This window comes from Raphanus sativus, chromosome 9, assembly GCF_000801105.2.
Source record: "Raphanus sativus cultivar WK10039 chromosome 9, ASM80110v3, whole genome shotgun sequence".
NCBI lineage: Eukaryota > Viridiplantae > Streptophyta > Magnoliopsida > Brassicales > Brassicaceae > Raphanus > Raphanus sativus.
This window is the reverse complement of record NC_079519.1, coordinates 28,067,002-28,094,256: the sequence shown is the minus strand read 5'-3', so window position 1 is coordinate 28,094,256 and position 27,255 is coordinate 28,067,002. Positions and strand designations below refer to the sequence as shown.

Below are 27,255 nucleotides of genomic sequence, written 5' to 3'. Positions count from 1 at the left end.
AATAATGCCTAAAGTTTCTAAGTGCAGAGAGTTCTAAGAGCTCCGAAAATCGTTCTCCCTTGCGCCTCTCGTCCTGGCATCCCTTATATACTCCTCCTAGGTCTGCCATTTCCTTTTCTGTCCCCGGATCGAGTTTATTGGTTCACAGAAATATTCTATTTTTATTCGATCTTCGTGTTTATCCTTTGAAACTTGAGATCTATCTTCTCCTGGGATTATCAGATAAACCGTCATAATGGTTTTGGGCTCATCCTCTTCTAAAGTCGTAAGTGGGATTTTGTCGCGTTTTAGACATTTTCAAGCCATATAAGTATAGCAATTGTGTATCTGAATAATTATTTGATATGTGTGTTATTTGAATAATTATAGTAATTGTGTATCTGAATAATTATTAGATGATAAAGTATCCTTTTGGAGTTTTTGGAGGTGTTTGAACCCATCTTGGGTCAAAAGAAGTGAAGATTGATCTTTAGGCAAAATGGCAAATAACAATCAATGTGGTCGGCTGCTGCGGACCAACTCCGTCCTGGGATTCGGGCCAGAGAGGCCAAGACCGCGGGTGAAGTCAGTCTGTGGATCCGAGGCAGAGAGGTCAAGTCTGGCATGGACAATTTGCGGACCATGGCCGCATAGCGAGCCCATCCGCGGCCGACACCGAGACCAATTTATCCATTTGTTTTTGGCTCAAACCCAGGTTTGTCAGGTTGACCTGATTCGAGTTTTTTAGTTACTATAAATAGTTTTAGACCTAAAACATGGATCATGTCTTCTTTTCTCTGAAGACTCCATTTAATCTTGTAAAAGTTTGAACCTTTTGATATTTAAGGAAGTACTTCATCTTATATTTGTTTTTTCTATTGCTCATTAACATGGTTTAAGGTTTCTCATGGAAATTGTGGGAACCGAAATTCGCACCATCGATTTCCGTAAACGAAGAAAAGCCAGGAAATCCTAACTTTCCCTTAGGTCCGGATTTTCTGCGAGAGCCAACGACAAGTGACCAAATAAATGCGGAAAATATGAAAAGACAATAAAACAAATTTATGGAAACAGTAGATCTTTATTTCGAATCCGCGTAAGAGTATTGTGATCATTGCAAAAGGTTGTAAAAGCTTCGTCCGCATGAGCTGCAGCGAATTCCCTAGTTCTAGCCACCTTTAACCTTAAACCTAGTTGAGTTGCAGCTCGATAACATGAGACAAAAAACAATATGAAAAAGGTTTTACTGATTTCGGACTGGACCTAATGAAAGGCTACCTACGTACCCCTTTTGGGGATTAAGCCGAACATAGTTCAGTTAAAAAGAATGGAACAAGAGATCGAACTGCCTGTGCAAGTTAGTCTAGTATGAATGTAAGTCAATAAAATAGATATATCGACAAATAATGCCTAAAGTTTCTAAGTGCATAGAGTTCTAAGAGCTCCAAAAATCGTTCTCCCTTGCGCCTCTCGCCTTGGCATCCCTTATATACTCCTCCTAGGTCGGCTTTCCATTTCCTTTTCTGTCTCCGGGTCGAGTTTATCGCTTCGCAAAAATATTCCATTTTTCTTCTATCTTCATGTTTATCCTTTGATACTTGACATTTATCTTCTTCTACGATTATCAGATAAACTGTCATAGTAGTTTTGAGTTCATTCTCGTCTAAAGTCGTAAGTGAGATTTTGTCACGTTTTAGCAATTTTCAGGCCATCTAAGTATAGCAATTGTTTATCTGAATAATTATTTGATTTGTGTGTTATTTAACCTTTTGAACATAATTATTCAGAAATATAATTACAACAATTCTAATACCCTTGTTTATAAGCAGACCAGACAACTAATATTATATATGCATCTATTATTTAGGATTGGATAGTATCATTTAAATAGTTCATACCTAAAATTTATTTTAAACTTTACAAAGTAAGAGGAAATAAATTTTAAGAATCCAAATTTTTTTTAGAAATATAAAAATTTCAGAAACATTATAATATAAAACTGAAATATTATGATTAGATTTTACTTTTCGAAATAATATTTCTATTCTAAATCCGATTATATTTAAAAAAAATAATTTTCGATGTGTTTTCTTGTAAACCTCTCTATCACCAGTCTATATATGTGGAGGTTTGTTATAGTTTTTTCTATGTGGATGTAAAATTTTAATTATTAATTAGCATTTGGTATTTTAATATCTTCTTCATTTTGATTTAAGAAATATATAAAAAACAATATTTGTAACCAAATTTAGAGACAGAATTAAACAAAAATTTAAGAAATTATACAATTTATGGAAATGGTTGAATTTTTTGTAGATTTAATTTTTTTTCCTTTGTATTTTGTTCTTTGTTTTATTCATTTCCATTTCCTTTGATTCCTTTTATTCTTCTTCTTTGTTCATGTATTGACTACAATTTATTACTCAAAGAATAAATCTTATATTTACCTACCATTTATACACCTCATAATAATATAAATAGACACTAAGACATATAAGAATCTCAAAGCACAATTATAAAACATATACATTAAGTACAAATTGTAAAAGACATGACAGTAGCAAAGACAACATTGCTTATTGTTCTGGTCGCACTCCTCTCATGTTCGTCTTCTCTCTCTCTCTCTCTCTCTCTCTCTCTCTCTCTCTCTCTCTCTCTCTCTCTCTCTCTCTCTCTCTCTCTCTCTCTCTCTCTCTCTCTCTCTCTCTCTCTCTCTCTCTCTCTCTCTCTCTCTCTCTCTCTCTCTCTCTCTCTCTCTCTCTGTATATATGTAGATGATATATGATGCCTAAATAGTTCGAAATTTGGAATGAAAGTGCATATACTAAATTCTGTTTTATAGGTGTATGTATATCAAATGCAAGGGAACTAATGAAACCTGGACAATATATGCAAGAGTGTGCTGGAGCATCATGTCAACCAAAGCTGGCCCAACCAAATCAATATTTTGGGAGTTGCTTTAATAATATTGATTGCGAAAACAGTTGTTTTGATTCATGTAAAGTTAAATTATGTATTCATTTTATATGCGACTGCAGAAATTGTTAGAAATCATGCTATGCACTTTGTTGTTTCTAATTTACATTTGCTTGTTTTAAGAAATAAGCTTTTGTCTGTTTTAAAGATATTTGATAGAGGTAAGGTGTTATGGATAACTAAACTAACCATACTGCCTCTACTTTAATAAAATATGATACAATAATTAAATTCCTTGCACAATGTCACTGATTCGAATACTTCAGCTGATTCGAATACTTTTTATCAAATGTGACTCAAAACTTGAATTTAAATGCAAAATATACACAAACTTGAATCAAATGCAAAAGTAACTTAAAAGCTTTGTGAAATTATAGTCAGCCTCTTGTGACCAAACAAAAAACCACAACTCATTTTTATGAATATAGCCCCGAAAAGTCTTCTAAGATATTGTAAGTCGTCTATAGAAGTCTTCTGGTATAGCTGATCTTAAAAATAATATATAATTTTTGTAAAAAATATTTTGATAAGTGAAAAATTAAAATCATGTAATTATAAACAGTTTTAAGTGATAAAAATTAAGATATAATAAAATTGAATTGTTTTCAAAATAGATGAGTGAAAGTAGTGAATCATAATATTCTTTGGTTTAGGGTTTGGCAACATATGTTGTAGTATTTTATGTATTCTTAGGGTTAGATTTTGGAAAACTTAAATATTTTTTTTTGAATTTTTTTTTATCTATATGTATTTATTTTTGTGTATAGTAAACATTTTTTAAGTTTAATTTGATTTGGCTGAACCTATGCAGGAGGACTTGTCTCCCACCAACAGAACTAAGCGCTGGACATCTAGCCCCTTGGATCCTGTGGCATCTCTGGTGTGCTAGAAACCAACTGGTCTTTGTATGTGTACTCTTTTATTTGTGATTTTTTTGTAAATCTGAAAACATATTAATGAAAATTTTTGATAAATATGTTCATGTCTACAATATTATCTTGCCAAAAGTACTTGACATTATTGAAGTTTTTGATACAGCTTCAATAGCAAAGCAAAATAACACAAAAAATTAGTCAAATTTACTACAACTAAGAAAAAAAATGTCACAAGAAAACATAGACAGATTCACAAAAAAATAAAAAATTACATTAGTTCAAACATATAACAGTTTCACTAGAAGTCTTGTGGGAAGTCTTCCGGAAGACTTATTCTCAGAAAACTTCTCGGAGACATTAATTTAAAGCCGGAAATTGAAATACAAGCGGGAAATTAAAATTTAAGGGGGAAATTCAAATTTTAAGTGAAAATTGAAATTTCAAATTTATGAAAATTAAAAAAGTATATCCTATGATCTAAGAAGACACATTAAACATATGATTTGGCATTCTTGAAGTTACTTGACACTTTCGAAAGTTCAAGAAAAAAAAAACATATCTTGAAGGTAATTAACAAGTTTACAAACTAACATAGAATACTTCCGTGGAAGTTTTCTCGGATAAGTTAGAAACTTTAATTACTAAACATTAATGTTGGTAACCTCATAAATATCACTAATTAAGTTATAAATTGCTTTCAAAAGTCTCAATATTGACTAATATACATGAATTAACAAGAAAATGTTAAAAAGTCTTTATATTTTTAGAGAAAATGAAAGTTTATTAAACATTAACGCATAAGACATCTAGGAAGTCGTCCATTTAGATCATTTTTGCAATTGAAAATTTACAAATGAAGACTTTTAGAGAGTAGACTTCTTTTGAAGTCTTTTTTTGTAAATATTTACTTACTTTTTGTTAACAATAAAATCTCAAAGGTAGCATAGAAGACTTCCCGGTAAATCGTCTAAGATATACATGTTAGTTTTGTTTTTGACCGGATTGTGTCAGAAATTTGATTTATCATGGGCGACTTACTTCTAAATCGTTCGAAATAAAAATAAACTTCAATATTTTATTATAATTAGACGACTTCCATGTAAATCGTTTCAGGTTATTTTTGCAATTGAAAAATAAAACTTTAATATTTAATTTTATCTGGATGACAATCGCCCAGTAGACGACTAACACATAAGTGTTCTGTAATAACCAAGGTTTGACCAGAATCTCAGAATAAAATCTTGGAAAACTTCCGTTTAAGTCGTCTACCGGACGACTTCCGTTTAAGTCGTCTACCGGACGACTTCCGTGTAAGTCGTCCAGATAAAAGTAAATATTTAAGTTTTATTTTTCAATTGCAAAAGTTAACTGAGACGACTTACATGAAATTCGTCTAATTATAATAAAATATTGAAGTTTTATTTTTTTCGGACAGGAAAACTCAAAAATCTGACACAATCTGGTCAAATGCAAAATTAATTTGTTTATCATAGATGACTTACCAGGAAGTCTTCTCTTGTATTTTCGAGTTTTTTTGTTAACAAAGGAAAGTGGAAGACTTTCATAGAAGTCGTCTCTAAAAATACATATAAAAGTCAATTGCAAAACTAACATCTGCATTGACCAGAATTCTACTTCCATAATGTAAGTCTTCTAACGAACAGATCTGGAAAAAACTGATGTCATAGTTTCAACCAGTGAGAAAACTTGTTTAACATACATACGTCTTCTCAAAGCACCCAGAATTTCAAACAAAAGTGACCCACCAAGAATCGTAAGCTTCAATGATTCTATGAATCATAAAAATTTTAGAATCAAAATCTTTGATTCTTTTGGATGAATACGGAGAAAAAGTGAAATATATGTTGTTTTTAGTTCATAAAAATTGAGAAAGAAGAACTGTGAATCGATTTGAGGTGCATTAAGAATTTCAAATTGGTTATTCATGTGATTGGTGTATTGATGGTAATGATAATCTTGTAAATACTTGAAGATGATAAGGTTGAGAAGGTAGAAATGTCATTTCGAAAGAAAAAAATTAGTGTCATTTTCGTGAATAATCTGAACTTGTGAAGTGTATAAGATAAATGAAATTCAAAAAGAATCATAGGTTATTTTTGGGTTTGACTTCGAATTTTGAGTCGATTTTGCAAATAGCTCAATAAGTGATTAGCATTCAGTTCATTAGGTTTAATAAATAAATTTTGTAAGTTAAATTTTTTTAACTAAACTAACAAGACGAAATTTTTTTATTTTTCAAAAATAACTATAATAATATAAAAACTAGTATTTTAGAAAAACAATTCATTAAATTAATTTAAATATGGTCATATTATAAAATTAAACTAAATAAAAACTACAAGCGATTACTTTATACTCCTTTAAAATTAATTAACTTAAAACAAAATCTAATAAAATGATAAAATACTTTATAAAGGTTATTTCTACTCAATAGTACAGAAACCGTCTAGTAGTCTTACTGTTTATTTGTTTTGTATTATTAAGCATAATAATTGGTATATAATCTAGTAACATACAATATAACCTCTTTAAATTAATAATCTATAAATTAATATAATTTCATAGTTTCAAATTGATTTTTTTGTTCGATTAGTATCTCGATAAATTAATAATCTTTATAAATTAATAAAAAATCATAGTTTTAGTGCGGTCCTAATATTATTAATTTATAGAAGTTTGACTGTATTATAATTTTATAGATATGTTTTTTTTTTTTGGCAACCTTTTCATTTCATTGAAGTAATTTGAACGTACAATGGCTTAGTAGTAAGGCCAGGAAATTACATATGATTGATTATTTGTCCTGGCATTCTTAGCTAATCTATCAACTACACTAGTAAATATTCGAGGTACATGATAGAAGCTATATTGATTTTCTTTTGCGAAAACTCCAATGTCGTAGATTGTAGAGTTGGCCTCTGATATATGGTTATCTTTATACTGCTTATCTCCATTAGCCCACTCCAGTTGCTTTATTAGCTTCAAACAGTCCCCAAGAAAAGCCACATTTTTATACCTTTCTCGGCCTTTTGGCTAAGATCAAGTGTAATTTTATAGATATGTATTTTCGGAATAGTACATCTTAGGGTCAAGATATTAAATATATCATCGTTTCTCCTCTCTTATTATTAACCATGAAATAAAAAGTCATCATAATAATTATTACATTACCAAACTTAGTTCATAATCCAACATAGGACCATGTCTTTTATTCATTTGATCCATCATCATCACAAGAAGTAGGTGAGTTGTTCTTTCTTCCTGGATCCTCCTTCTCCATACAACTCATTCCACTGCTTCAGTTCTCCCATCCCAGCTCCCTCTGCCGCAAAACTCGCTGCCACCTGCGTTTTCAATTTCAAAACGCTATTTTCCAAATATATATTTGCCAGAACAAATGTGCTTCAGTCTCTTTCAAACCTGATTCTTGGCTTCTTTAAAATCTTGCCTGTTCAACGGACGTAGTGTGATAATTCTCTCTTCTTTCCCTTCATCATCTTCACTTGTCTTCGTAGTCTCTCTCTGTTTCTTCTTCTCCTTTTAAAAATTTAATTACGAATAACAATAAAATCAAACAAAAAGAATCGAGAGAAAGAACCCTAGAACGATATAATTTTCTTACAGTATCTTTGATCCTCTCTTGCTGTATAAGTTCTCTCACTGGTCTATACGCAGCAGTTGTGCACAGATTCTGTTTAGGTAAATCAACGGTCAAGAAAGATCATTTCTTTTTTTTTTATTTTAGGATGAATTCAAAATGTGCAAAGAAAAAATGATGAATTCAAAAGAAAAAAATTCAAACCTTGAGGTCGCTTCCTGTGTAACCTTCTGTCATCATTGAAAGTTCCTTGTAATCCAAGTTTTCATCCACTTTCTCTTTTGCCAACAATGTCTTTAGTATCTTCTCTCTGTTCTCTACACCTGGTAGTCCCACCATAATCCTATGGAAGGAAAAATAAACTAACTAAACCAATCTAAACCCCTACCAAATCAGAATAAACCGAAGAATCAAAAATCTAAACCAAAACCCTATCATTACTTAATACAAGTTAAATGTAAAAAAGGCAGACAAAAAAGTAGGTTAGCTTGGGGGATAAGTTACCTTCGTTCAAACCTTCTGATAATGGCCTCGTCTAGATCAAAAGGTCGATTAGTAGCAGCAAGGACTAGGATACGCTCACCAGGTTTAGTCATCAACCCATCCCAATGACTCATAAACTCATTCTTAATCTTCCTCATAGCTTCATGCTCTCCAACTCTCGTTCTCTGTCCCAACATACTATCAACTTCATCAACAAATATAATAGTCGGCGACACTTTCGAAGCCAGAGTAAACAAAGCCCTAACATTCTTCTCGTCTTCTCCAAACCATTTCGAAGTTATGGTCGACATGGAAACGTTTATGAAACTCGCTCCTGCCTCTCTCGCTATGGCTTTAGCCAGCATTGTTTTGCCGGTCCCAGGCGGACCGAAGAGCAGGATTCCCCTGCAGGGCTTTAAGAGACCTCCTGTGAAGAGATCTGGTCTACGGAGTGGAAGCATTACTAGCTCTTGTAGTGACTCTTTTATGTCGTCAAGTGCACCAATGTCTTCGAATGTCACGTTGATTTCTTCTGCTGGGATTACTTCCGGTCTTATCCGTTTCTCGAACTCGTTATCAGGCGGAACTTCCTGTTCCATAGGTTAACACCATTGACAGAAGTTGAATCAAGTAGAAAAATACTCCCTCCATATCATTTTAAGTGGTGTTTAAAAAAAAAAAATATTCCAAAATAATTGATGTTCTCAATATTCTAGGTAGAATTTAATAGCATTTGAATTTTCTTAATCTACACGCGAAAAAACCTTATAAATCACTTATAGTGATACATAGTGAGTAATAGTCTGATAGATTAGGTCAAACCATACCGGAGCTTTAGGGGTTGCTTTCTCAGATTTAGTTTCTTTCTCCGGTTCGTTCTTGCTGCTTGCAGCGGTGAAGCTCTCTGGTTTTGTCTCTGGCTTGACAGCAGCCGCTAATTCAGCTTTTGGTTCCTGAAACAGTTAAGAAACAGAGTATGTCAGAATCCTCTGTTTTCAGCTAGAAACAGAGTAATAGAGAGAGACTTTGGATTTGTCTTCCTTAGCGTTTTGCTTCAGCCTCTCGCGACCACTTGCTTTCCCTTCTCTGAAGAGGCTGAATCCATGCGATAAACTAACCAACCACGCAATAAAATATATATTAGTACCTTTATCCGCATTGAGGTTTGCTTCTAACACAAGTTAGGGTTTTTATAAACCTTGTGGAAGATATAACGAGCTTTCCATTTCTGTACTCAGGATCTTTGTTGTTCATCAGATGATAGGAGAGAGCAGAGACGACAATCTCTTCGATGTAATTGCTCAAAACCTTTGTGTCCTCGAAAGAGATCGATTCGAGGTCGTCGCATATAAGATCATTCTCAGACAAAACCTCCATGATATGGTTCCTATTGTCCTGAGTTTGGATCATGTTCATGTCGCGTTCAAGCTGAGATTTCCAGCTAACCAGATGGGTCTCGTCATCGGGGGGTCTTATGTCAATGTTGTAAGGGAAAACAGCAGAGAGCTTCTCATCGATTTCTTGAGCGTCTTCGCTAGACAAGTCCACGATTCTCGAACCGAGAATGAGAACCGGTCCGCTGAGTTTCTGGAGAAGCTTTTGGAACAAGTTGTAAGTTCTCTGAGAGCGGAACAGGAGGTTCTCGATGTCTCGAAGATACAACACGATCGGATTGGCCTTGGAGACATAGGTCAAGACCTGCACTTAAATTGGTAGTTGCAACATGTTATAAACAATACTAATAACAACCTTACCTGCATAGTATTATAATACGTTACCTTGTATAAAGATTGGATTAGAAGCTTTTCGTCGAAAGACCAGCTACTAGTACGCTTCAGAGGCGCTGAAAATAAAAATCATATATTATTAGTCCACAAATATATAGACTGAAGTTTTAATTTCATTGATGAGATGCAAATAACCTGAATTCGATGAAGACGCAAGATTGCTTATATTAGCTGCTGAAGAGTTTCGACGAAGCTTAGATGGATTACTAGAGCCTTCCATTGGGCTGTATATAGATCATGCATCAGACGTTAAACGATAAACTTACACATTAGTAGTTTGATACTTTGATTGCAAAAAAAAATTAACAAATAGTAACGTTCCTTCAAAATTTGAAGGGAACAAACATTACCTTGATTTGATATCCATACCACTGCTTTGCCTCCTCAAGGTACCACCAGCTAAATAGAGTCATCAACAAACAATGACAATTACATTTGATATTAATGCTCGTTGATCACCAAGTCCATTACTTGGTTAAGTAGAGTCGGTTTAGACATTTACCTTTAGGCTCTTCTCTCTGAGGAAGGATGGAGAAGGAACTAAACAGTCCTGATAGTTGCTCTAAAGCAGATTCTGAAGGGGATCTCTTAAACGACTATAAATAACGAATTTTCCAATTTAGATCATACGCAAGAAACAAGGAACACTATGGAAACCAAATCAGGAAACATCTTACCGATGACTCTGTATTTCCGCTGCCATATTTGCTCTGTACCTGGAAACACACAAAAAGAAAAACAATATAAGGTTCATAACATAGAAAACTCACATAAACAAACAGATTAATTATTTTAGGGTTTCAAGTACCTTAAGCGCAAAATCATTAACGTCTAGAAGAAGTAACTTGGCGTCAAAGAAATGAGCCAGGGCTTTGGCTAGCATTTGTTGGTAAAGTTCTGTAAAAAAACAGATTTACGAATCAGAACACAATCAAATCGGTTAAAAGAGGGACATATTTTGATAAAATCATCGGGAACTAACCGGCAGGACCGGACAAGAGGATGGCTCGGCTCGCGGGAGACAAGTTTCTGGTATACTTTGAAGCATCAAAGTGTTTCAAGTGGACATAAGCTGCACTTGTTAGAAGAACTCGTGTCTGTTCACTGCACAAACATTGAATGAATGGGAATAATTCCAAACATCTAGGGAGTAAAAGATCACAGGATCTGACTGTTTGTTCCACGTGTCAGAACAAGAAGACAATGAGACCATCCCCGCCGTACATAAACAGAAACTCACAACATGCCTTCACTTTTATTTCTCTCACTCTAACGAATATCTTATCCGTTTTTTTTTAATAATAATCTAATTTTAATAGTTATGCTAAAGTTAAAAAACCTGTCTTGACTTTTTTTTTTTAAATTTATGATTTCTATATCCTCACTTGTGTAGTTGTATTATCGTCTTGAAGTTTGGAAAGTTTCGACTATTTATCTCAAGAATCTTTTTAAATAATGATCAGAAAATGAATAAAATAGATTATAAATTTACCTGAGATAATAAGGAAACTCATCGAAAGTAATTTTACTCTCTCTTCCGTCAACGACTTGACGGAGTATCTCCTTCTCCATCTTATCCGCCGTAACGGCGTTACTTGACGTCGAATTACCGGTGGCCCATTTTCCTACGGCTTGGCCGGAAGCGAGGCCCAAACCGACACCGACACCGACTCCAACGCCGAGCGCCGATAACAACATCTGTTTGCTGTCCATTGATCTTCCCAATAACGAAAACAAAGAGCAAAAACTAAAAACAGAGCATTAGTATTACTACAGATAAAGATCTATACGAAATATAAGTGTAACGATGATAAATTCATATAATAACATCCAAACCTACAAAACACACGAACTTTCCAAGTAGTTAAATTATTTAACAAGAGACAAAAATAAACCTTGTTGTATAAGGTTACCGTTAAGGTTTTTCGTCTGCAGTTTACTTTCTTATGAAAACAGAAAACCTTGTAACTCGAAACATAAACCGCTTCAACTGTCTGAAAATCACAGAAACAAATGTTAAAACTGGATCTACTGATACGTCATCACCGGCTGCAGAAAAGAGGCGGAGACGGCGGCGAATGAGAGATTTAGGGTTTTCTTACAGAGTTTTTCTTGGGATCGCTTCTCTGTGTTTATCAATGTGTTATTTTATGAGATGAGTGACATACATACGAACACATGAAAACTGATGACTCATTACGGTACTTTGCTTACGTGTCGTGAAATCAACGGCTAGTAGGTTCGGTTTTGGCAGTTTTTAATTCGATTTTGCCGCTTCTTACTCTAATGCCCTTTAGTTCTTTTACTCTTTTTAATTTACTGATAGGTATATCTGCAATTGCATTTCTAGTCCCAGATAAATGTAACTCTCAGTTTTTGGCAATTATAGGACTATCCTCTCAAACAAATGATCATAAACAAGAATTATAGGAAATATGATGTTTAAATACTTTAAAAATAAGTCGCTGTAACATGAGATTATGATTTTATTTGTGGTGTTATTTGTAATAACTGAATAGTTTGTGGGGTATTTCTAAAATAGATTTGTGCCAAAAAACGAAAGCTTAATAAATTTAAATTTGGAAACAAAATAAAATAAAATACAAGGAGGCACAGAAACTAGTAGAAAGCATGCCTGTTAGATCTGGAAGGCGTGGTTCATTATTAGCTGTTGGATTACAGAAAAGATCCACGTAAGGGGATACTTTTGCGGCTTAGATCAAAAGGTATGGCGTCTCATATCTTCGCAGCATGTCTGAATCATCCATCTTACTGCCATAAATACATATAAAAATAATCTCACGCCCCAAATATATCGCGTGAATTTGTCTATACATGGAGGAGTGTGTAAGTGGGTTCTTTCTTGAGGTTACTGTGAATGATAAAAATGGGCCTTCTGTGAGACCAACCCATCTGAAACAATCATATATAGGCTTTAAAAATTCAGATGGGCCGTCTTTGATGTTTATAGGAAAATAAACTCCTGTGATAAAATATGTAATTAAAAGTTATATATTTCAAAACGTGTGAGATTAACACAAGTCAGGATGGCCGAGTGGTCTAAGGCGCCAGACTCAAGTTCTGGTCTTCGAAAGAGGGCGTGGGTTCAAATCCCACTTCTGACATTATTTTATTTTGTCTCCCTTCAATACAATTTCTTGGTTTTATTTGATTACTAGGTGTTTTGCCCGCATAAGCGGACCTAGATATTTTATGATTACTTATTAATATATGTAAACTATATTGATAAATGATTATTTTAATTTTCATTTGAAAATTATTACATACTAGTCATAATTTGTTAAAATTATTTGTACATTATATTCATTATATAGAAATAAATTTTTAAATTCACTCAATATCCTCTTTTCAATTATATAAAATTAAAAATTTTACTTGATTAATATTTAGTTATATATTTTAGTTTTCTTAACTTTTTATTAAAAAAAAATTCCGAGATAACAACATAAATTATCTTCTTTTTAAACTATATATTTAGATTTTAGCTAATTCTTACTATTATTAATTATAATAAACTAGGTATTTCCTGCACCATGTGCAGTAAAAAAATTTAAAATATTTTTTAACAGATAATTTTTATTAATATTATAATTTTTTTCTTATCAATATTTTAATATAAATTTGATTTAACTGAACATTAAAATTAAGATAAAAACAATTTTGTTTATTTTTTTAATTATATTTAAGAATGTGCATGTATATATTTAAAATTATAATCTTAGGTAGATTTTTCTATCTATTTATTTTTAATTAAATATATCAAATAAATATGTAAAATTTCATAATTGTCAAAAATTAAAATTAAACAATATTTATAAAATCTGATATATATATATATATATATATATATATATATATATATATAAGAAACTAATGATTTTACGATTTAATTTGATTTTATGATTTAGTTTAATCTTATGATTTAATTTTTATAATTTCCTAAAAATATGTATATATTTTTGAAATATTTTTAATTTAAATGATATTTCAAAATTTGAAATGCCATAATTGAATATATTTATTTTAATGATGATTTATGAGTTATTACCATATTTTTAAAAGTCCAAAAATATAAATCGACAATAAATGTAATATATATATGAGTTATTACCATATTTTAAAAAGTTTACCAAAAATATAAATCAACGTTAAATATAATTTTCCATGTCATATTAATCTATAAGACATGTCATCAATTTTAGTAGCCATGTCATATTATTTTTGTGAAAATAATTGTAGAGAAGACATGTGGCAAAATCACTTCTCAAATATAGTCTAGGGGATTATCTAATCAAATAAACTATTTTTTTGTTATTATATTTAGTTTACATATTAACAATTATAATTTTTACAATAAGTAGTAATTAGATGTTTCGTCCGTGGAAGCAGGCCTAAATATTTTATATTAATTATTAATATATGTATTACTAACTAAAAGATTATAACGATAAATTATTATTTTTATTTTCGATTGAAAATTCTTACATATTAGTTATAATCTATACTATTATTTGCGAAGTGATTTTTCGCAACGGAGCTCTCACGTTAAAAGTTAGAGCGGTTAATATCGATACTAGCAGGAACGGTTCTCTTTGTTCTCATTATAATCGGGTAGAGAGAGAGAGAGAGAGAGAGAGAGAGAGAGAGAGAGAGAGAGAGAGAGAGAGAGAGAGAGAGAGAGAGAGAGAGAGAGAGAAACCATTTCAGGGATTAGGGTTCGTCTCTCTCCGGTGATTTATCACTCCGTCACTGGAATTGATTCCACTTCAGGTACTATAACTTTCCTTTATGATCCTCATCCGTGTACGAATCGACTGCTCCCAGCTTTCTTTCGCTTCAATTTCGCTAGGATTTTGCTTCGTTATCGTATAGCTTGTGTTATTCCTATGGTACTTGGAAGAATCTAATGAGCTTGAGGGAAGTGATAAACGATCAATTTTAGATTTAGCTTTGTGATTTTGTTAGGATTCAGAGTATATTTTAGATTTAGCTTTGTGATTTCTCGTTAAAAGTTAGAGCGGTTAATATCGATATTACCCTTAACGAATGGTTAAGTTTATTTATTAGATTAGATTATTGATTATAAATTAATATTACAAAATTTATTAACAAGATATATAAGCAATAGTTGATTAATATAATATGTAAAGTTAGATTTGGTTTCACATTCTTTTGCTTTTGATTTATTTTGAGATTTTGTAGGTTTTGCTAACTCCAAAAAATTGGTTTAATAACATCACTTTATATTAATAACTAGATATGAGCACGTTGCGTTGCAACGGGTTTTGTTTGATATTTGTTTGATGTTTTAGTTTAATAAAAACATAATAAAAACATTTTATTATAGTTTTATGATTTTTCTGCATATGTTGTGTGAGATTTATTTTATAATTAAAAACCTTTTTTCACTCATAAGTTCAAGTTAATATTTGTATTATATAATCATTGTTCATAGATCAATGTTGTAAATTTTGCAATTAGGATTAAAGAATATACTATAACTAAACGTTTAAACTCAACACAACCAAAAATAAGAAATTGAATGAAAGGTAAAAAGAAATCAAAGTCAAATACACCAATCGAGTCAAGGAAAATATTATACATGTTCTTATGTACTAACTTAATGCTTTATTAACTAAGTTTTAAAAAGTTTATTTTGCTAGGATTTTAAAAAAGGAAAAAAAATATTTTATAAATCTCCTATTTAATTATAATTAATAAATTAAATAAAAAATTTAATACTCTTTTACATTTTTTTATATTTTAGAAAAGGAAAATTTGTCATATAACCTATTACAATTATATTATCTTTAGAATTTCAGAAAAGAAATTGCTATCAAATAATTATTTCTAGTTATTAATAAATAATCTTAAAATTGTTTTTATTAACAATTTGTATCAATACCACTTTTACACTTCTTTCGTTAATTAAAGAATTTTTAATATTATGTTCATCATCACATATTCTCTTTAAATATTATAAAATAATTTTTTTTACAATTCTCTTTTGGTTAGGAGTTAGAAATATGATACAAAATTTCTTTTGTTTAGGATTTATTTTAGAAAAAAGGGAAAAAAACTATCAGATATTCTTTTACAGCTTTTAGGATTTTAGAAAAGGAAATTAATATTACTTAATCTTTTACAATTATATTTCATCTAGGATTTATAAAAACAAAATTTCTATCAAGTAATTATTTCCAGTTAATATTAATTATTTTTAAAAGATGGCATTTTCAAAATTCGTTTTTTTCAATATCACTAATGTTTTTTTTCAATTTGTATTGTTAATTAAATAATTGTTAGTATCATGTTTATCATTAAAATTTTTAATTAAAATTACTATTATTATTTTACAATTCTCTCCGGTTAGGATTTAAAAGAAAAAGAAAAAAAAATCTTAATTGGTTGACATTAGAAAAGATTTTTTTTTAGAAATCTCTTTTATTTAAGATTTTATGAAAAAAAATATTTTCACATAATGTCAGTTTTGATTGACACATTCAAAATCTATTTTTTTAGTAATTGACACATGTCGCAATCATATCAAGTGAAATGTTTTAAGTTATTTTTGCTTTATATTTTCTAACACAGAATTATCCAAAAAAATAAATTTATTTAGTTATAAGAAAAATAAGATTATTTTACCTTTAAACTTTTATTTATACTTTTTTCAAAAACACGAAAACTAATTATTTTATTAGTTTTTCCTTATGATTTTTATGCAACTATTTTATTTTTAATAGAAAAATATCTGTTTAATATATGATGTAAACAACAACATCAAAATTGAAACTTATGTTATATCAAAATGTAATAATGATAATAAAATGTTGAGTTGTATCAAGAAATTAAAAGAAAATATTCAGGTAATACTTTTCATATAAATACTATTGTGTTTTGTAAAAATAATATGTGGAAGCTTAAACCTAAATATAGATGTGAAATGTTTGTAGCTATTGTTGGTCATAATTTTTAATATACAATTATCTATTAGAAAGGAAAGTTAGTTATTTATAAGAAAATAATAAGAGTACTTTTACAATTTTATTTTAATTAGGCTTTTAAAATGGATTAGTATTTATTATAAAGTTAGTTTTATTAAATAATTGAAATTGTGGGATTTTACAATTCGTTTGTTTATAATTTTTTTAAAAAGTTGAATTTATCTTTTATAATTCTCTATCTTTAGTGAGTTTAAGAATAAACATTATAATTTTTTTAAAAAAGAATTAACTTTCTAATACCTTTTTGCAATTATTATTTGTTTATTCTAACCACATTATGTCGTGCTATCGAATACCGAAAACGGTGGTGAAAAAACTAACCAGTGCGGTAGCACAATTTTGGTGGAGTCCTAGTGGAAATACAAAAGGTTTGCACTGGAAATCGTGGGATAAGGTCTGTCAGCCAAAGGACGACGAAGGGTTGGGTTTTAGGGATTTTACGGATTTCAATACTGCCATGCTTGGTAAGCAACTATGAAGATTAATAGAGAAACCAAATACTCTATTCTCTCGTGTCTTTAAAGGTCGATACTTCAGGAATGCTTCACCCCTGGATCCGATCAGATCGTACTCGGCTTCCTATGGTTGGCGAAGTATGGTCTCTGCTAGATCTCTGGTTAGCAAAGGACTAATCAAAAGGGTGGGATCAGGGTCCTCCATATCAGTATGGAACGACCCCTGACTCCCAACCAACCGCCCGAGACCAGCAAACAAAAAACAAAATACTCTTCTTCCAGATCTCACGGTTGATTCTCTCATCAACACAACATCACGTTCATGGAACTTAATGGCCCTACAGGATATTATGGATCCCGAGGATATTAAAATTGTAGAAAGTATACCTTTGAGTAGGATACCAACAGTCGATCGGGATGGCTGGCATTTTACAAAAAATGGAAAATATACGGTTAAATCAGGATATCAAGTAGAACGAGCATATCCAGATCGGGATAAGGGGGTAATAGAGTTTGGACCTACATTAACTGCTCTTAAGGCTCATTGTTGGAAAGTTCGTTGTCCACCAAAGATGAAACATTTCCTATGGCAAATGGTTTCAGGATGTTTAGCAGTTCGGAAGAATCTAAGATCAAGAGGTCTTAAAGGGGATATTAATTGTGATAGATGTGGAGCACCCGAAGAATCTATTAATCATGTTTTCTTTGAATGCCCACCCGCAGTTCAAATTTGGGCCCTCTCCGAGATCCCAACGCATCATGATCACTTTCCAGGACAGTCTTTATTTTCGAATATGGATTACTTATTCTGGAGAATCAGGCCATCAATGGAAGATCATCAATTTGCTTGGATGCTTTGGTATATATGGAAAGCACGAAATAATAAAGTATTTAGTAATATAGATATGGATCCTAGGGATACTCTTCAACTGGCAACAACAGAGACTTTACTTTGGAAGGAAGCACAGAAAGAGGTGGATCAGAGCAAGAATGTAGGCACACATACAGCGGATAAGGTTACTCCGGCTCGTTCGGGACGTTGGTGTTTCACGGATGGATCATGGAAAACGGATGATACCTTTTCAGGACAAGGATGGTACAGTACCTTGGAAGGATTCGAAGGACTGTTGGGAGCAAGAAACACAAGGGCTAGTCAATCACCTTTACACACAGAAGTGGAGGCTCTCATTTGGGCAATGGAATGCATGCGGAATTTGCGGCAATATAATGTTACATTTGCAATGGATTGTTCTCAACTGGTAAAGATGGTTTCGGAACCTAAAGAATGGCCGGCCTTTGCAAGTTATTTAGAAGACATCAGGTGTCTCAAAAGGAGTTTCCACAGCTCGGAAATTATTCATATATCAAGGACGCAAAACATTATGGCGGACCGCTTAGCACGTGGTGTGAGGCAACAATCGTCGTTTACGGTCCATATGGATACAGAGCAACCAGTTTGGTTTACAGAGTCTACTTGAGTCTGTAATGCTGTCGACAAAAAAAAAAAAAAAAAAAAAAAAAAAAAGAAATTACTATCAAATATTTTATAATATATAATTTTAAAAGACTATGTAATAGTAATTTTCATTTTCTAAAATATATAATGATTCAAAATATATATACTAAAAATAATATTGAAGAAATAATTCTAAATTTTATTTAATAGTGAAAAGTAATTATAAAAATTATTTAATAGTAATTGTTTAGAAACTTTCCTTTTTTAAAAGACTTTTCCTTTTTTAAATCTCTATTAAATAATAAACAAAAGAGCTTTATATAATAAGATTCTATATTTGTTTATTTAATTAGATAACTGTTTATAAATTAACTCTTATTAGGTATTGCGTTCCCGGTGGCAGGCAGGGATTGTTGATCTGAGCTTATATTCTAGTTAATTTGTATTCTCTGCGCGATTTGGCTGATTGTCGATGGTTTCCAAACGACGGTCGTCTCTGATTCTTCCCTCACTTCCTGAAGATGTCATCATTGACATCTTAGCGCGTTCATCAAGATTCGACTATCCAGCACTCTCCCTTGTTTCCAAGCACTTTCGATCACTCGTTGCTTCGCCTGATCTATACGCAAGAAGATCCTTGTTGGCCTGCAAGGAGCACTGTATCTACGTTGCCCTCTTTGACATAGACAGCTGTGATTTTTACCGTTGGTATATCCTCTGCCGGAAAGCCGACGGCCGTCACTGCTTGGTCCGTGCCCCCTCGACGTTTTCCTATTTTTATTACCATGCAGGCGCTGTGGCAGTGGGTTCAAGGATATATGTTTTTGGTGTGACTGACCAAACAAATATGACGACAAATGCGTTTAGCATGGATTGTAGATCCCACACGGTGGAACCCATCCCTAGCATCCCTGTTCCTTTGGTTTGTACATTCGCTGGCTTCGTCGACGGGAAAATATATGTTATTGGAGATGGCGCCGGCGATCATTACCCAGAGAAGGCTATGCTGGTGTTCGATACAGAAACACAAAAGTGGGAGCATGTGATGACTACGCCAGAGATGAATAAAGCTCTCACAACAAGCTACGCTTATGTGGTGATGGCTGATAAAATATACACAATGGATTGTTCTGGAAGAAGCTATGTGTACGACCCAAAGGAAAGTAAATGGGAAACAGAGGATATGCTGCGTTCTGTCTATTGGGAGAATGCATGTGTGGTTGATGATGTATTGTACTACCGTGATTGGTTCGTGAACACCTTAAGAGCGTATGATCCAATTCAGAAGTCTTGGGGAGTGGTGGAAGGCTTGAAAGAATTGTTGGCTGCGCCAATATCTTCAAAGTGGTCACGTACTCTTAACTACGGTGGGAATCTGGCTTTGCTATTTGGAAGACCAAGTGGGATTTGGTGTGCGGAGATTTCGCTGGAAAGAAGTCAAGGAGGGCAGATTTGGGGTAAAGTTGAGTGGTGTAAGCATGTTTTGACTGGAAATTTTAGAGTTAAGAAATCTCTAGATGTTGTAGTTTGATGCATGAACTCTCCTTCATATTTATATAACTTGTGTTTTTAATTTAGTTATTATGTTCAACTTGACCCAAATGCCATGACGAGCTCTCTTTTCATTGACCAAATCGAACTGAAGATTTAATGTGCAGACAGGAACATAGTGGTTTTGATTTAACTTAAGTTTGTAATGCTATATTTGGTTCTCTGTATCAGTTAGTTCAATATCCAATAGTAAATTATCAGTGTGTTAACAATAGATATTTAATGCTCTGAACCAAAATACAATTGTTTGATTTATATATAATACAATAATTGTTAACCGTTAAAAATATATGAGTTGAATAGATAATGATTAAGTTAACACGATAATTTATTTTTTACTACTTAGCAAAATATATAGTAGGTGTTGATAAGTATTTTTAACATATTGGCAACCAATTTAAAAAAAACGATAACGTGTTTTATAACAGTTAACCAAACATGTATCGGTTAATAGAAACATTTTATGTAAGATGTAGATGCTAAATTTGACGTGCAATGTTATGTGACTTGTTACACCGGTAACAAATTCTGTACCATTTAACAAACTATGTATCAGACAATGTCAGCTATTTATTAACATTTTAAAATTTATTTTAAATATCTTTAACATGTTTTGTAACAACTAAGTAAAGATTTGCCTGCTCACTATACTCGATAGCACATCCATCATCTTCGTTGTAGTCTTCACCAGACCATAAAATTCTGGATCCAATTCCCGAGTTCTGACAAAAACCATCTCTGTTTCGATCGGAAAAGTGGATGAACAAGATAAAGGCGTCTCCTAAGTAGTCAATTTCCTCGCCAATTGAATCAACCCAACGATTAACAGAAGAGACACAAACTGTTTCAAGATCCAGAGCCATAATACTAGTTGGATCCATATGCTATATTGAAAGAAATATATGTAAATGAATATGGATTCACATCTGTCAACATAGGAAAAAAATGAAGAATCCATTGAGAAAATAAGAAGAATCAGCTTAGGAATTTTTAAAGAACCGAAGAAATGAGAAAAAGAAAAAAAAAATTATTATTTGGGCAAGATTTAGAAGAAGAAACACCAGAGAGAGATAAAAAGAAGATAATAGTTTGGGCATGGATAGTTTGGTTTTAAAAAATGTCAATAGTGAATGGGGTATATACCTAATTATGTCTTTATTCATGTATATAGGGTCTAATTTCTCTATTTTATAATTAGTTATTAATATATGTATTACTAACTAAAAGAATATATTGATAAATCACTATTATTATTTTCATTTGAAAATTCGTATATATTAGTTATAATTTGTTAAACATTTCTTTGTTTCATTTGAAAATTCTTACATATTAGTTATAATTTGTTAAACATTTCTTTGTACACTATATTCATTATATAGAAATAAATTTTAAAATTTACTCAAATATTCTTTTTCAATTATATAAAACTAAGAATTTTACATGATTAATATTTAGTTATATATTCTATGTTTCTTAACTTTTATTAAAAGATATTTTTAAATAATATCATAATATATATAGAAGTTATCTTTTTATTTTAAAATATATTTTTAGATTTTAGATAATTCTTACTATTATTAATTTTAATTAATTATTTAATCAAATAAATTAAATTTCGTTTTTATTTTTAAATTATTTATATATTTTATTTATTAAGGTAGTATCGATATTAACCGCTCTAACTTTTAACGTGAGAGTTCTGTTGCGAAAAATCACTTCGCAAATAATAGTATAGATAGATAGATATTATATAACAAAACGTCGGGTAGAAACATTAACAAATGCAATATTTCTCCTAAACATTTGTCTTATATTAACATGTTACGATTTGATCATTTATTTATAAAGCTCACAATCATACAAACTAGTAATAAAGAAAAGACTTCAAGAAGAGAGCTGTCACTGAAACGAGTTTGAGTTTCCGACAAAAGCAAGACCAATGTGGGTATGTTTTCTCGGAACCATGGATCGTATTAGATGATCTGAGCTCTTAAGGTACATTTATACCTCTCTTCTTCTGATCATTTATGTACTATATTATGTTTTGTTCATAACTCAATATGCACGTATTAGTTGTTCAATTGGTTAGACAAGGAGAGTAAACATTAACATAATCTGAACACAAATAGAGAAGCAACTAAACTTGCAATCTGCAAACAAAGACATGACTTTATTCTCATCATCGTCATTATCGTCATCATAAGACAGACTGTTTTGACAATTCACAATAACCTTGCGTGAACCCATAAATTCAATATCTACAGGAAAATAAGACAGAGAACAGAGACTTTGATCCCTTTTGTAGTCTCTAAGCACAAACCTAAACAAGAACAAACACAAGACTCGTAACGCCTTCACTATCACGTGCCAACATACTACTCCACACGTGCAGAATTAAGACCGGAAGCAAACTGAAGACAATATTAACTTACATCCACCTCTTAGGCAGGTTGCTTGAACCAGAACCTGAGCCAGAGCCACCCTCTCTACCAGCCAACATCGCCATTATCAAACTTCCACCATGGACTCTTCCTTCTGGAGCCAACCCCAATCCTGCTTCATTCTCATTGAGATCAATATCAGTCTCTGGAGACCCAACAGCGCTTCTCCCTTTCATCCTATCCATGTTCATCATGTCTTGAGAGCCACTAAACTCTTCCTCGTTCTCTGTCTCGCTGCTGCTTCGTCTCGGTTCTTGGCTCTCCGAAGTCACAGTCATTCCTCCGTGAACCCGGTTATCCTCAACCAGACTGTTATGAAGCGCACAGAGACCAGTCTTACCTCTAGCAAACGAACTACAAGGACCAGAAGAAGATTGACCCGCGTACTCAGTCTCGGGATGACCCCACGCACAACGCTTCCCTCCTCCATGCGCCTTGCAAAAGTCAGTACTGCCTTGCGCGCTTTTCCCGCATCCTTCAGACTTGCACCTCTTCCCTCCACCGTGCCTGACACAGAAGTCAGTCCTCCCTCTAGCGCTCTTCGTGCATTCAGGAACCGCACATCTCTTACCACCGCCATGAGCCACACAGAAATTAGTACCTCCATGAACACTCTTGGAGCAAGGATCGTTTCCTTGAAAGGCACATCGTTTACCTCCTCCATGTCCTTTACAGAACGGCGTGCTTCCTTCCGCGCCTTTGGTGCAACCAGAGTATGTGCACCGTTTCCCACCACCGTGTGCTTTGCAGAACATAGTGCTCCCTTGCGCTCCTTTCGTGCATCCGTTAGACTGGCATCGACGACCACCTCCATGAGAGATGCAGAGTCCAGAAAGCCCTTCAGCGCTTTTAGTGCAGTTCTCTCTTTGGCATCTCTTTCCTCCACCATGCCTGATGCAGAGCCCTGACCTTCCTCTAGCAGCTCGTGTGCAATCCTCATGGCTGCATCTTCGACCACCTCCATGTGCTATACAAAAGTCAGTACGGCCTTCAGCGCTTTTGGTGCATCCAAGAAACTCACATCTACGCCCACCTCCATGGGCTTTACAGTACACAGTTCGACCTTCAGCTCCTTTGTGGCAACCATGTTTCTGGCATCTACGTCCACCACCGTGGGAAATGCAACGGCCAGACGCGCCTCTTGCTCCCTTCTGACATCCTTCAACTTGACACAACTTGGAACTAGAAGAACTCTTATGCTGTGGCTTCAGCTGCTGAGATAAAACGGAAGTACATGTACCCGAGCTTATTGGTGTTGTTGTTGTCGTGCTAGATGACAGGTCTAGAACATGATGAGGAGCAGAAGAAGGAATAATTATCTTCTTAGGAGCATGAGCTAAGAAGGAGGTTGTTTCTTTCCTTGATAAAGCTTGCAATGCAGGTGATGCCGATGCGGATGCAAACCCTGGTCTCCAGCCACCACCTGATGTGGATCCTTCATTAGTAGTAGCACGTAACATGTCCGCAAGAGTTGGAAACTGGCTCGCCTGCTGCTGCTGCTGGACCGCAGTGATCTCAGAATGACAGGAGCCTCCTCCTCCACCTGAAAGACTCAATTCGAGATCAAATTCTGGGGAGGGGACCTGCAACTCTTTCATTTTCAGATTAGCTGGTTTACGGTTGCCAAGATGGAGGGTAAAGTCCAGCTCAATATCCATCGAGGACGCCTCCTCCATCTCTTTGGAAGAAGATAATAAACTCATGGAAGCAGCAGTTGCTGAACTCCCTTTGCTATTATCAGAAGAGCTTGAGGAGTGACCAAGCGTCAAGGAGAGTAAAGGATCAGCTTCTTGACCCTTCCATTTCCTTTTAGTACCCTTTGAGGAGTTAGACAGGGGAGAGGCAAGGGAATCAAGACGCAGAGTGGTATCAGCGCCGGCCTCTGTTTCTTGGACTTGAAGGGAACGGCCCAAGATCTTAAATGAATTTGGTGAAGACTTAGCAGCAAAGCCAGTGTTTTGGAATCTGGCATGCATGTTCACAACTAAGAAGATGAATACTATACACCACAAACTTCCCGGGGTGGGGTAAAAGAGAGAAAAAGCCACAGCAGCAGTAGTACTAAGAGTTAGAAGACCTTATAAGCATCTCCACCTCCGCTTACAAATCCTGAGGTATCACACCGATCCATTTCTCTAATAAAAAAAGTTCAAAAACCAAACGTGGCAGCTGATTCGAATACTTTGCTCTCTTTTCTCTAATTCTCAACCTTGACCAAAGTATTAACCATCCTGCTACATAACAAAACAAACAAACAAGATAATAATCACGTGAGTGTCAGTTTCAATGCAAGTAACGTAGAGAAAAGAAAAGAAAAACAGTGAGAAATTCAAGTGGGTTACCAAGTTAACACAATCGTTTTAATAAAAAAGACAAGCATAAATAATAAGACTGTGACAGCATAACAAAGATAAAAGGATTTTATCAGAAATTAGATTCAAATTTTTTATTTTTTTTTAAATTTGTCAATTAACCTCAGCGTTTATGAGAAGAGGGATGTTAATTAAGAGGTTGTAAAGTCAGATGATATAACATAAAAACAACCAAAACTAGAAAACCTAAGTCCTTCACCACCGACACGAACTAACTCCATCGGTTTCAGATATATACTTAAAAAGAAACACACAACAAATAAACTGAAAGAACTCAATTTCCAAGACATACATAACATCGATCGAGATCTCAGACTCGGACAAGGAGAACTCAATTTCATCAAACAAACATGCAAATCAACCGGAAACACAAAGACAAAAAAAAAAAACTACGAATTGAAAGTAACGATTTGTGGAGGAAGTATTACCTCAATTCAACTTCTTCTTCTTCTTTTTGAATCTTATTAGAGAATTTCACGGCATCAAATGAATTAATCAAAATCGCAATTCTCTCTCTCTATATCTCTCCCTTTCAACGAAACTAAAAAAATACTATTCACCAAATGTTTTCTTCTTCTTCTTTTGGGGGTTGGGAGATTTACAGCGCCGGCGAGAGAGAGAGATATAAATAGAGGGAGAGGGGAGAAACAAAAGCAAAGGAGTGGTAATCATCGAATCTCAGAACAAGAGGAGGAAATAAAACAGGGCTTACCAAGACTTTCTTTTTCCCCCCCCCCACACGTGCCTTCCGAATCTTTGGCACGTGCCTTTTCCCTTTTCTTGTCTTCTTCCCTTATTTTGTGTTGAAATTTTTTATTTTTTTATTTAACAGAGACAATTAAATCAATAATTACTTTAATTAATTGTTTGTAAGCACAGCTAAAAAAGATACTTAATTACCTGTCAATACATGATTTGGTTGTGTCCTCCACTTTCCTTCCATGTTTCCTTGTTTTTTTTCTTTAACCAAAAGTTTATTTTCCTCTTGGTTTTTAACTATATGTTTTTTAAAAAAAAGGGTTTTTAACTATATGTTGCAAGTTTTATGGTTTAAATTTTTATATAGGATATTTTTAACTATTATATCAATTGCAGTTAAATGTAAGTTAACTAATAAAAATGTTTTTTCTCCGTATAGTGTTAAACAAAAAAAAATTGTCCAGCAAATTTATATTTGGTCTTGCAACAAATTTATATTAAAATGTTGTTAAATTGTACGAATAAATAGATTTCAAAAGCTCTTTATATTTTTTATTTAGTAAAAAACAAATTTATTAAAATGTGTAAAATATACAAGAGTTTTCAATCGTTTCATACAATTTAATAAAACGAATTACTATTTCGAGAACAAATTTTGTCCGAGTATAAAGTTGAACAGTGTAATGAATAATAGATGGGGGGTTTCTTGCAAGAATAAAGAAAGATTAATGTTGCTGGTAATGAATGAATTTGAGTAATTAGCGTATGACCAAATCAACAATCGGCGGTTGCCAGCGTCAGCATAACGCAGTGCGTGGCGGCTGAAGCAGCAGCGGCTCGTCACCGTTCAATTTGGTTCTGTGATTATGAGTCTGGGTCCTACTTGCCTCTTTGTGTGGGCCCCTTATGATTCCCTCGGGAATGTCTACGATCGATAGCCTAATTTTCACGATTTTTAAAATTTTTATTCCGACACAAACAATATATAAAGCGACGTCGTTTCTTCCGTTTGCTATCATTCATTGTCCGTATTAAGAAACCAAAGAAGAAGGCCCACGTACGATCAAAGAGTGGTTCAGGTTGCACATGCAGCCACCTTAGATTTTGTTACTTTAAAAGAAAAAAATATTACTCTTTTAGGTCAAATGTATTGATTCTCAAATTCCACTAAATTTTTGTTATCTACTCACTTCAGTTAAATCATGTTAGACTTTTATCAACAGCAATAAAAATGCATAGCATGTTAGATATATTTTACTATTACTATTAACGGCAATAAAATAAAATACATAACATGTTAGATATCAAAATTTAATTTAACAAAAAAAAAGATATCGCAATTTTGCTGATTTTATATAATTACTACCAGTAGCTGAAATTTTGCATCTTATTTGTAATTTTGAATATTGGTGGGAAAAGGTATTTATTTTTGTACGTGCTTTTTCTACAGTTTTTCTTCTAATCTTTTAAGAAAAATTAAACTACAAGTTATAAGAAAAGAAACTCATTCGGGAGTGTCCAAATTTTAGCAAAA

The 27,255-nt window shown here is 33.1% G+C and overlaps 3 protein-coding genes and 1 non-coding gene across 12 annotated transcripts; 2 read left to right on the top strand and 2 right to left on the bottom strand.

The window, feature by feature from the left end:
* Positions 1-6,939: 6,939 nt before the first annotated feature.
* LOC108827342 (uncharacterized) lies at positions 6,940-11,875 on the bottom strand. Of its 8 annotated transcripts, none has more exons than XM_056995190.1 (18): positions 11,822-11,875; positions 11,615-11,713; positions 11,212-11,436; positions 10,702-10,823; positions 10,528-10,616; positions 10,397-10,435; positions 10,222-10,315; positions 10,070-10,118; positions 9,855-9,943; positions 9,711-9,775; positions 9,131-9,630; positions 8,958-9,045; positions 8,760-8,885; positions 7,954-8,522; positions 7,654-7,792; positions 7,474-7,542; positions 7,272-7,388; positions 6,940-7,195 (listed from the first exon to the last, which is right to left on the bottom strand). In XM_056995190.1, the coding sequence occupies exons 3-18, from the start codon at positions 11,430-11,432 to the stop codon at positions 7,082-7,084; spliced, it is 2,490 nt and encodes an 829-aa protein (XP_056851170.1). In that variant the 5' UTR covers positions 11,433-11,436; positions 11,615-11,713; positions 11,822-11,875; the 3' UTR covers positions 6,940-7,081. The 8 variants fall into 8 exon arrangements, with proteins under 8 accessions (XP_056851170.1, XP_018456219.1, XP_056851175.1 ...); XM_018600717.2 differs by having other exon boundaries at positions 11,212-11,466; positions 11,822-11,874; XM_056995195.1 differs by having other exon boundaries at positions 6,940-7,188; positions 11,615-11,858.
* Positions 11,876-12,760: 885 nt separating this feature from the next.
* On the top strand, positions 12,761-12,844 carry TRNAL-CAA (transfer RNA leucine (anticodon CAA)). Its single transcript has one exon. It is a non-coding gene; the product is annotated as a tRNA-Leu (tRNA).
* Positions 12,845-19,130: 6,286 nt separating this feature from the next.
* LOC108825170 (F-box/kelch-repeat protein At4g38940-like) lies at positions 19,131-20,189 on the top strand. The gene has a single exon (XM_018598500.1). The coding sequence runs from the start codon at positions 19,131-19,133 to the stop codon at positions 20,187-20,189; it is 1,059 nt and encodes a 352-aa protein (XP_018454002.1).
* A 2,171-nt stretch (positions 20,190-22,360) lies between these two features.
* On the bottom strand, positions 22,361-25,696 carry LOC108827940 (hyphally regulated cell wall protein 1). Of its 2 annotated transcripts, none has more exons than XM_018601466.2 (2): positions 25,451-25,696; positions 22,361-24,884 (listed from the first exon to the last, which is right to left on the bottom strand). In XM_018601466.2, exon 2 carries the CDS (start codon positions 24,624-24,626, stop codon positions 22,638-22,640), a length of 1,989 nt encoding a protein of 662 aa, XP_018456968.1. In that variant the 5' UTR covers positions 24,627-24,884; positions 25,451-25,696; the 3' UTR covers positions 22,361-22,637. The 2 variants fall into 2 exon arrangements, with proteins under 2 accessions (XP_018456968.1, XP_018456967.1); XM_018601465.2 differs by having other exon boundaries at positions 22,361-24,881.
* Between the last annotated feature and the right edge of the window lie 1,559 nt (positions 25,697-27,255).